Source organism: Eucalyptus grandis, chromosome 5 (genome assembly GCF_016545825.1).
Source record: "Eucalyptus grandis isolate ANBG69807.140 chromosome 5, ASM1654582v1, whole genome shotgun sequence".
NCBI lineage: Eukaryota > Viridiplantae > Streptophyta > Magnoliopsida > Myrtales > Myrtaceae > Eucalyptus > Eucalyptus grandis.
The window spans coordinates 22,722,126-22,733,853 of NC_052616.1; the positions used below are offsets into that span (position 1 = coordinate 22,722,126).

Genomic DNA, 11,728 nt, shown 5'->3' on the forward strand with positions numbered 1-11,728 from the left:
TTCATTTTCTCAAATGAGGACATAAAGAAAACTTTGTTTCAAATAGGGGATCGAAATGCCCTCATTTAATAATGATTGAAAATTCATATGATCTAGAAAGAAAGGGGAAGAAAACAAAGAAGGCGCCGACTTTCGAGAACACAGAATATTATTCAGTAGCGGCCAAGTACATAGGATACGTCCACTCGATCCTAAACCATATGAATTAAAAAGACGCGCCCTACGAAAGAAATCAGTTCGAGGCGCAATCAACAGGCTTGAAGTACAACTTCGAGTTCTGAATGTCGTATCCGATCAAGTAGTTTATCTGCGCCAAGTTGCCGAAAATCGACACCTTCTCCGGTCTGAACGAGAGGCATATGATGCCGTCGGCGACTTGAACGAAGGTGTTCGTTGGGCTCAGCTCCACGTCTGCGCCCTTGAAATGGAAGGTCACGGTCGGAAGGCTGAGCTGGGCATCTGACTCGACACGGAAGCAAAGGCTGAGGAGCTGAGTCGGGTCGCTCGCCTTGGGCAAGTCAACGGCCTTGGCCACGGCATCTTCAATCTGGGAGTACAAATCCTGAGGCAGCAGCGTCAAGGTCGTGCCCGAGTCGATGATGATGTTGCCTTCGTCCGCGGAAGAGGAAGATCCGTCGGATGGGAAGTCTATCTTCGTCTCGCCGACGCTTACCTCTTCTAGGGATAGGTAGTAGAAAGTCTTCGGATCCTTTTGGATTAGAGGAGTGGAGACGGCGCCGTCGCCGGTGACCCCGGCATTGGCCCCGAAGTTCAACTTGCTAGTTTTTTCATCCGGGGAAGTGGGCGCCAAGCAATAGGAGAATTTCCCGCCGGTGGCAGTGCCCAGCTGGGTTACGAGCGAGGCGTCGCCACCCCCGAGCCCGAAGAGTCCGTCCACGCGATTATCGAAGGTCCCACCGTTGCTGTGGCCACACCCGAAGACCAGCTTCGGGAAGCTCACCGGCCGGCCGGAGGTGGACCCCAAGGTGAAGGTGTCTGTGGCTAGGTTTCCCTGAGTGTATGATTGATCACCGTAAGCGTAAGAGTACTCGCAAAGGCTCCCTCCCCCGCCGCAGGAGGTTTGGCGGACCACTTCACACTGCGACGTTTGGCACGAGACATTCTTGTACGTCGAGGACTTGCTCGGGTCAAAGAGGGGGCTCGCTTGCTCGAAGCAATCCGTGCACGGCTTGCACTGCGTCCATATGAGGTCGCTCCCCGTGTCGGCGATCCCCAGAAAGTCGACCGGCGGGGTCCCGAGCGACACCTTCATAATGTACTCCCCCCCGGCGGCGGTAATCACCGCAGAGGGGGTGTCCCGGGTGGCGCCACCAGAGTTTAGGCTGAGAAGGTGGGCACGGGAAATGGACCGGCGAATGGCATTGGCCAGTCGTTGATATGGGGTGTCGGCCGGGTTGTAGTAGGGGGACCTCGGCGAGTCGCGGTGGATCAGCTCCGTGGTGAAGCCATAATCAGAAGCAGATTCACATAGAATTGAGAATGCAAGAATCAAAGTGAAGGAAAGAAGAGAATGGACTTTGAGAGAGGCTTCCATTGGGAAAATTTTGGATTTGAACTGTCCACTGGGTCCTTTGGCTGGGGCATCTATCTAAATAGGAACGTTGTAATTATGAGCAAACGATGGAAATCTTGAGGGTTGATGATTTTTAGCCTTAATTGGTAGAGACATTTCTGGATCGTAATCCAAAATATTTAAGACGGAAAAATGATTGACCTTCCCTAATCGGACGTCACCATCCCTACATCCATTGCATTTCAATGATTCTCCTTTCTAGCTCTCAGGGAATATAATCAATCGGCCGAACCCAAATTCTTGCAATGTAATAACTTGGGAAGAATTACCTAATAAGTCCTAAATCAATTGTATAGATACCAATTTAGTTCTAAAATTCTTGATTTTGCCAATTAATTTTTTTTTTTGGTGGAAGGTAATAATATATTGAGCTAAACCAACAATATACACAAGATTTGACTCCACAAACTTGCACTTAAGAATTTAAATTTTAACCTTTGCGTGAAATTCAAATTAAGTCTTTACGAACAATATTTTCCGGAAATTGTTGACTTGGTGTGTGTCACATAGGATGGCTACATTAGTGATTTTTGACGAAAATTAATAAAGATGACTACATTTTCGTGCAAAGGCTTAGAGCTAAATTGATAAATCCGAAAAGTTCATAACTAAATTGGCATATGTACTATAGATTTAGGATTGATTGAACCATTTTTCCTAATAACACATTATATCTCTTTATCATTGATTACGGAAAAATTGAGACATAGTATATGGCGTTATAAACTTGTAGATAGCCTATATATTGTATTATACGACCTCAAATCATGAAAAAAAAAAGGCACATGCATGAACATGTCACCGCTAAGCAAAAGCCATCAACCATGTTAATCCCCTCCAAATCATCTCTCCGACCATATAATTCCTCAATGTGTGAGAAGGGAGGTTTGTCCACATTTTTGTGTATTTCGAAGAATATAATTGTGAGAGAACTTTTAGAGCAAGGGATGCGGATACATGGAATAATTATCAGACATGCTCTAAAACATGTCAAACTCATGAACTTAATATTCAAAACTTTCATTTCGTGCATTTGAATACTAAAACTTGTGACTTTTGGTCGGGGAAAAGTGCCAAAAAAGTCATCAATGGTTTGCATTTGTGCCAATTTAGTCCTAAACTTTTTTTGGTGCCAATTAAGTCCTAAACATTTTTACGTTGTGCCAATTCAATCATTTTCGGCCAATTTTGGCCGGATTTTGCTTACTGGACGTCGGTCGGCTGATGTGGCCTCATCGGTGTTGATGTGGACAACTTTTAATAATATTTTAATAATTTTGAATTTTTTGAATTTTGAATTTTAAATTTTTTTCTTTTTCTTTTTTCTTCTCCTCTTCATTCTCTAGCCGGTCGCCGGACCTCGACGACCCAGTTAGAGGCTTGACCTTGCCGGCCACCTCACTAGTGGCCGCAAGGCCGCCCTCGCCGAATTTGGTGAGGCTCGAGCCTCACCCATGGCTCGAGGTTTGCGAGGATAGTAAGGCGACGGCGTTAGTGGGGTGGAGGCGATTGCGGGGAGCAACAATTGTGACGGGGTAGCAACGGTGGGTCCTCGGCTTCTTAGATCTGGTCCTCTGTCCTCCGGATCTGATCCTTTCCCTTCTCTCCCTAGGTTCACTCGCCCTCGCGGCCATTGGCGAGGTGGTCGCCAAGGTCCGGCGACCGGGCTGGAGGAAGAAGAGGAGAAGAGAAGAAGAAAAAAAGAAAAGAAAAAGAAAATTTTAATTTTAAAATTTAGAAATATTAAAAAATTATTAAAAATTGTCAACGTTAGCACCGATGAGGCCACATCAGCTGGCCGGCGTCCAATTAGCAAAATTTAGCCAAAATTGGCCGAAAAGGACTAAATTGGCACAACTTAAAAATATTTAGGACTTAATTGGCATAAAAAAATTTATGACTAAATTGGCACAAATATAAAAGGTTTAGGACTTTTTTGACACTTTTTCCCTTTTGGTCTTGTTGAATTCTTCCTTCAATGAAAAGATGAACTTATAAGTGTATCGGAGTTACAATTTTAAAACTGAAATGGACGAAATGAAGTTTTAGGACTTGAATGCATGAAACTGACAATTTTTTCAGGACTTGCTTTGTTTTTTCTCTAGGCGAAAATTCTAAATAAGGGTCTGAAATGCCTTCATTTTTTTAAATGAGGACATAAAGAAAACTTTATTTCAAATAGGGGCTCGAAATGCCCTCATTATCTCTAATAAAAGCCTGATCTCCTTGCCAACCTTGTGATGCCCCGCCGGTGATGGGCCGGTAGCCACCACAATGGGCCTGTGTGTGTCTTTGAGGGTTGATGATTTTTAGCCTTAATTGGTAGAGACATTTCTGGATCGTAATCCAAAATATTTAAGACAAAAAAATGATTGACCTTCCCTAATCGGACGTCACTCTCCCTACATCCATTGCAATGTATACATACTAATTTAGTTCTAGAATTCTCAATTTTGCCAAATTAAATTTTAACCCTTGTGTGAAATTCAAATTAAGTCCTTACGAATAATATTTGCAGGAAATTGTTGACTTGGTGTGTGTCACATAAAATGGCTACGTCAATGATTTCTGACGAAAATTGATAGAGATGACTACATTTTAGAGCTAAATTGATAAATTCGAAAAGTTCATGATTGAATTGGCATATGTATTATAGATCTAGGATCGATTGAATAATTTTTCCTAGTAACACATTATTTCCTTTTATCATTGATTACGTAAAAATTGAGACATAGTATAATGGCATTATAAACTCGTAGATAGCCTATACATTGTATCATGCGACCACAAACCATGAAAAGAAAAAAAAAAGGCAACACGCATGAACATGTCACCGCTAAGCAAAGGCCATCAACCATGTTAATCCTCTCCAAATCATCCCTCCGACCATATAATTCCTCAATGTATGAGAAGGGAGGTTTGTCCACATTGTGTGTATTTCGAAGAATATAATTGTGAGAACTTTTAGAGCAAGGGAAAAAGCATGCGGATACATTGAATAATTATCGGACATGCTCTAAAACACGTCAAACTCATGAACTTAATATTCGAAAACTTTCATCTCGTGCATTTGAATATTAAACGTTGAATTCTTCCTTCAACGAGAAGATGGACTTATAAGTGTATTGGGGTTATAAATTTTAAAACTTAAACGGACGGAATGAAGTTTTAGGACTTGAATGCACAATACTGACAATTTTTCAGGACTTGTTTTGTCATTTTTCTAGGAAATTTTTTTTTTTAAATAAAGGTCTGAAATGCCTTCATTTTCTTAAATGAGTGCATAAAGAAAACTTTCTTTCAAATATGGGCTTGAAATGCCCTCATTATCCCAAATAAAAGCCTAATCTCCTTGCCAACCTTGTGACGCCCCGCCGGTGATGGGTCGATAGCCACCACAATGGGCCTGTGTGTGTCTTTTTTATTATTATTATTTATAAAATTTTAGCTTTTTTTTAAAAAAATTCTTTATGGAAAAAAGGAAAAAAGAAAGAAAAAATAAAAAAGACAAAAAGACAAAAATGTCCTCGATTAGCTAGTGAAGTCAAGCCCTTCTTTGAGATTGATAGAGCTACTTCAAATTCTTGTTTGAAATAATGTCTACTTTAAAATTTTGTTAGACTCTTATTGGAGACAATACAAGTATTTACAATCCTTATTTGAAATAAAATTCACTTTAAGTTCTTATTTGAAAAAGGGAAAAAACCACCAAAAACCCAAAACTTTTTTTGTGACATGAAAAACCCCGAAATTTGCTAACTACAATACATTTACCCTTAACTTTCATTTGTGTGACACATTTACCCTAAATCATAGGGGCATTTTGGTCTCTTTACTTTTAAAAACTTTTTTTTTCTTTTTCTTCTTTCTTCCCTCTGCCGACTTCGATGGAGGGAAGCTGGCGTCCAGTGAGGGCCGCCCTCACTGGCATCAGGCGAGGGCCTCGGCGAGGGCCGCCCTCATCGGCGTCGGGCAAGGGCCTCCCTCGCCGGATCGGCGAGGGTTTGGCAAGGGAGGCCCTCGCTCAACGCCGATGCATGTGGTGAGGGCGGCCCTTGCAGGATGTTTACGAGGGGTGCCGTTGCCTGATGCAGGCCCTCACCAAACCCTCACCCGACATCGACGAGGGCCGCCCTCGCTTGCTTTGAGTGAGGGCACCCATCACCAGCGTCGGCCCAGGCGAGGGCGACCCTCACTAGACATCGATGAGGGGTGCCCTCGCCAGACCCTCGCCAGGGAGGCCTTTGCCAACATCGGCCCAAGCGAGGGCACCCCTTGCCGGCATCGGCCCAAGCGAGGGCGACCCTCGCCAAATGGCGGCGGCGGGCGCCCTCCCTCCGTCGGGACCGTGTTGACACCGAAATTTTCGTCGACATTTTAATCATCCATTTTGCAAAAATATAGAAAAATAAAGAGCAAAAAAAAAAAAAAAAAAAAAAGAAGAAGACAAAAAGAAAAAAAAAACAAAACAAAACAAAACAAGAAGAAAAAAAAATGAAGTGAAATGAAAAGAAAAAAAGAGAGAGAGAAAGAAATAAGGAAAACGAAAAAGAAAAAAAAAAGGAGAGAAAAAGAAAAATAAAACAGAGAAAAAAATAGAAAAGAGAAAAAGGAGGCCATTCACGGGGTTTTTGGGGGGGTTTTCTTTTTTTCGGGCTCTCTCTCTCTCCTCTTTGGGGGGCTCTCGCTGGCGCGGATTCTCTCTCTCTCGGAGACGCTCTCTCGCTCCCGCTCTCTCTTCATCACGATCTCTCTCTCTCGCTAAGAGAAAAAAGAAACGGTTCGCGCGGATGCTCTCGGAGGGATTCTCTGGCTGAGGGGATTATCGCTCTCTCCGACTCTCTCGACATCTCGGAGAGCGATCTAGGGTTTGACGGCCGGATCGATTCAAGGTGGAAATCGGTCTCTCTCTTTAGCTTGAGGATCTCGACTTCCTCATCTGCACCTTCTCGAGCTCCGAAGCCGATTGGCAATGGTGGTAACGACGGCAGCGGCGGCAACAGCTTCCAATCGTTTTCTTGTTTTGCTTTGCCGGTAGTCTAGCGCGCAAGAGAGATTCCGACGATTCCTCTCTGGCTGGATCTCTCGCTCTCTGGATTTGTCTCTCGGTCGGTCTCTCTCTTGATTGAAGACGGAACAGATGAAGATCGAAGGAGTTCTTCGTTGTTACTTGATCATCAAAATCTCTGAAGATGCTTCGGAGTATTTGATTTGCTGATTTCCAGAAAATTGCAGAATGAAGATTGAGCTGAGTCTTCTCAATCTTTACTCGTACATTTGTTGCGCAAAGATTCTGATTTCAGCAGATTCTGTTGACATTTAATTTCATTGGTTTTGTTGAAGAAGAAGCTGAGAAAAACGCGTCTAGATTGCAACTCGAAAGAAGCATACACCATCTTCAAATCGACAGCCGAGGCGTTCATTCGATGAGTTCAAGGATCACAGAATCAAAGGCCAGCGTTCTTCATTTTCCAGGAGTTCCAATAACAAAATCGAAGCTAAGTGTTTGGTTTCCTCTTTTCTATTTCGGTAAAGAGTGTTATTAGATTCAGATCCTCCACTGATTTCAGTACATGTTTTTTTTTGTTAAATAGCAACTTCATTGTCACTGAATGGTGGACATCTCCGAAGGTCAGTTCTTGGCCGATTCATTAAGGACCAAGGTGGGTGCCATGAAACTCCATTTAATATCATCCGATGAGGCGAGAGCTTCTCATGTCGTGATTCATGATCGACAATGAAGGTTCGGGGCCAGGATGCATTGCAAATCTAATTAAAATCGATGTTTGTATGATCTGGAATTGATTGCAGTTGAATGCTGAGATTCTGTGATTTTCGATTTCGGATGAGTGACTCACTGTTTCGGCTGAAAGGAAGTGCTAGATGAGGTTTTTTGACCTCGAGTCCTTCTAGACATATAAAATATACTTCTAGAGCTTCGATTTGATATGTTGCACGCCCTGAACGGACATCGTTCAGTCATCAAAAAAACACCTACAAAGTCTGTCAATTCTGCAGTAGTTTTAAGGTTGATTTGCTGTTCTGATTGATTCTCTGTTTCGGATGACCTTTTGTGCAAATGACCTGATATGAGCTGGTTGCTGTGGTTTTCTGTGTTCGAAGTCTTCATGAAAGTCGAAGATGGTTCGAATATTTTTCCAATGAGCTATAGAATGCCCTGATTGAATCTCATTTGATATGATTTTCACATGTCCAAAGTTCAGTCCAGAATCTGTCCTGTTTGAGACCTGATGCATGTGTTCAAATTTGAGTTAGTAAACATGCTTTGCTGGAGTTGAATCTTTCATGAGAGTCATTATCATATTTGAACCCCGTTTGATGTGAATATCATGCACCCATTTGGTTAATTGCAATTGATATTTGCTGTTCATGCGTGAATTTGCTGATATTGAAATTTGGAAATAGTCTTGATTTAGAATACATGCTTTGTTTTATAGCTTCAAATACTTGTGAATTTGGTATGAATTTTTGTGTGAGGAGTTTGGGGTTAGGTCCTTCATGAAAGTTGTCCTTCACATAAAAACTGCATAAAAAATGGTTGTATGTTTGCCTTGCTGCTCTGTTCTACTTTTGATTGACCTTGATTTCTTCCAGGATGTTATAAATTCACGTGCCTAGAATTTTAGGATGTGTCTTCATGAAGTTTGTTCCTCATATGCTGATTCACTTGCCATAGAAATTTTAGAATGAGATAGCCATTGATTGCGTTTTTATTGAGCCTATGTTGAGTGTCTAGTTTCTGTGATGAAGAATTTAGATGTGACATATAATAATGATGAATCTTGGGATATCACATAGAATTTGATCCAGAGACCTTGTGACTTTAGTCACTCTTTTTGAATATAAAAAATGTCTTGCTTTTGATTGTTTTGATGCGTTTGCTCATCTCCATTGTATGCATTTAGCTAGAGGTTTCCTAAGCAAGGTCTAGATTAGGACCCCGAAGATGGAGAAGGTGTAAGGCGTGAAGATGGTGGAGGTCGATGTCCATTCCGACCATTGTCATGTACTTTTTGTTTTCCCGACATATGTCTCGGGTTTTATGCATTGTATAAAGCCCAACGAGTTGCGGGTTTCCTTTCTTTCTCGATTGTTTTCTCTTTTATATTCTTTAGAATTGCATGATTAGGTTTACTGATTTCTCTTGATTGTTTACTTCGTGTCTTGTGCTTTCAATTTCATTGATTGTTTTCTTTTCATTGTTTAGAAATAGAATAGAATGAAAGTGATCAACCACGCATGATCACTTAGTATAGGAATTGATGATCCTGAAAATATAAAAAGAAACGCATGGACATATTAGGAAAAACACAACATACTGTTTAGGTACCGAAAGGGCGTTAATAACAATATTAGCGTAACCCAAGTCCCCGAACCTAAATATCTGATTGCGTAGAAATCGAGGGAACACTCCCGACCCTCGATTGGGTTTCTAGCCGACCCCCAAAGTTGAGGCTAGTGGCGACTCCCGTCTATTTTTAGGTTGTCATAAATAAGTAGATCGTATAAATAAATCCGTTGTCACGCGGGGTATGAGTTTCGATGAAACTCACTATGGTTTAGCATACTCGATGTGGGGTAGCCCAAAGGATGAAGTGATGCCATCCTAATGGGTGGAGCGTACTATCGAGAGGGCTACCATGGTAAAAGTACCCTTAAATTCGATATCCTTAGGTGTGTCACTTATGTGGGTATGGATCGCGACATTCCGCTGTCACGCGGGGTACGAGCTTGGGAGAGCTCGCGATCTCGTAGAAGGAACTCATGAGAGGCTTGATCCAAAAGGCGAGGTGATGACGTTGTTTGGAATGCAAGCCGTGAGGGAACTTTTGTGATCAAGTACCCCTAAACCCGACCTTTCCCATCCTTGGATACCATTTCGAGGGGGCGGCGAGATCGAGTCGCGACAGACCGGCGAGAGAGAAAAAGAAAAAAAGAAGAAGGAAAAACATAAAGAATAAGACGAAAATGCCCTTAATGGGGTAAATGTGTCACAGTTTGCAAAGTTTGGGGTTTTTCGTGTCACAAAAAAAATTGGGGTAAATTTGTCACTTTGAGTAAAGTTTGGGATTGTTGGTGGTCTTTTCCCTTAAAAAAAATGAGGACACTTTAACTCCATATTTGAAATTTTTCCTATCCTCGAATGTATCGCTCTTGCCACGCTATGATTAGTAGTTTCTTTTCTAAAACATAGGAACTGTCCATGGTTTTGCCCCCCTTTTTTTACGTTGATCGCATCAACAATTGGATAGCTCTTACAGGAAGAAAATTCTGTTATGGGCCAGTCTTTTCTAAATCTCTCATTGATCAGGTGATTGATCATTGACGCATTTTGATTTGCATGGTTTACAAGGGAGCTAAGCTTCTAAACTTTGGAATTCCATCCAATTCTCATTCTAATTTTTCCCACTCGAAAAAGAAAAACTAGCTATTCTTTTATTTTAGAAAAGAAACTACTAACTATAGTATCCTATAAACAGAAAAAAAAAAGTGTCAAATCTCTTGTGTCACTATTTAGAAGCATGTTTGGGCCTGCAGACATAATTCTTTTTTCTTTTTAGGAATTTGAAAACCTTCTAGTTGTATCATGCAAATATCTTTCTCTAAGTTACCATGAAATAATGCATCTTCACATCTAATACTCAACGGGAACAATACTTACCATGAAATAACTTTCTTTTGTTGAAACCTTTTATTACTAACCTTGCTTTGTACCTTCTTTAACCCATTACACCCATTTTTTCCAATGTCTTCTCCCCATCAGTAATTTGAGTTAACATTCAAATTCTTCTGGAGTGAATCCAACTCATTTCGCTTACTTCCACTTAACATAACCTTTAACTTGCATTGCTTCCAAAATTGTGAGACGCCAATGTCAGTCGAAAGCAAATAAATTTAATACTGGAGAACACTTTTGTACAGATCTAGATATAAGATTTGAAGAGGCAAAATATAAAAGAAATCGGTGTGAGGGGCAATCAACAGGCATGAAGGACAATTTCATATGTTGAGTGTCATATCCGCCCAAGTAGTCCATTTGCGCAAAGTTGCCATAAATCGTCATTTGGCCCGAGTTCACCGCGAAGCATATGACGTTGGCGATTCGAACAAAGGTGTTCCCTGAACTCAGTCTCAATTCACGCCCTCGAAATGGAATGTCATGGTAGGAATGCCAAGCCCGACATACGTCCCGGCCTTGTAACAAAGGCTAAGGACCTGAGACGGGTCAGCCCTTGACCATGGCGGCTTCAATCTTGGTGTAGAAATCATAAGGCAGCGGCGTCAATGTTGGGCCCTAGTCGATGATGATGTTTTCTTAGTCCACAGAAGCGAAAGTTTCATCGGAGGTGAATTCTATCCTTGTCTTGCTGACGCTTACCACTTCTAGGGTTAGGTAGTAGAAAGTCTTGCTCCTTCTGGATTAGAGGAGTGGAGACGACGCCGCAGCCAGCGTACATGGCGTTGGCCCAAAAGTTCAACTTGCTGGAGATTGAGAAAGTTTATGAACAGAGAGTGATGGAGAGAAAGTAATGGAGAGAAAATAATGGAGAGGAAACGAGAGAAAATTGTGATGCAAAGACTTCTTCCATTCATTCAACTTAACGGAGATCTACATCATGAGAGATTTCTTTTATATCTACTCTAGCTTTCTCTCAACAATCTGTTTTTACAGTTATTGAGCTGTTGAAGAAGATACAACTACCTAACTGAAGAGAAACTAACTGATTACCGGAAATGAAGAAACAGAGTACAAAAACAGAATGCAAAACAGAGTACGCTTGCTCTTGGCTTTACAAGCTTTGCAGATTATTCATATGCAACGGTACAATCCGTAGTATCACCCTTCTCCTTATCTTCTTTCCTTTCTCTGTTTTTTACAGTAATTCTTCTTCTTCCTGTACCCTTCTTGGCATCATTTATATATTATGCTTCTTCCTCATATGCCTTCTGAGTGCTGTTCTTGATAGCATTATTAGTGGTTGTGCTGCTTGTTGACACCTAAATTTCGTTTTTAATTAATTAGGTTTTTTTTACATTTATTTGTCTTTTTCGGATAGTAAATAATAATAAACAAAACAAAACAAAACAAAAGCAAAAGCCCAGCCCATCTTT

The 11,728-nt window shown here is 41.4% G+C and overlaps 1 protein-coding gene across 1 annotated transcript; it reads right to left on the minus strand.

The window, feature by feature from the left end:
• Positions 1 to 232: 232 nt before the first annotated feature.
• On the minus strand, positions 233 to 1,555 carry LOC120293731 (aspartic proteinase CDR1-like). Its single transcript, XM_039313457.1, has one exon. The coding sequence runs from the start codon at positions 1,553 to 1,555 to the stop codon at positions 233 to 235; it is 1,323 nt and encodes a 440-aa protein (XP_039169391.1).
• Positions 1,556 to 11,728: the final 10,173 nt, after the last annotated feature.

Coding starts and splice junctions, on each gene's coding strand:
- LOC120293731 (XM_039313457.1), bottom strand. CDS start 1,555: ATGGAAGCCTCTCTCAAAGTCCATTCTCTTCTTTCCTTCACTTTGATT.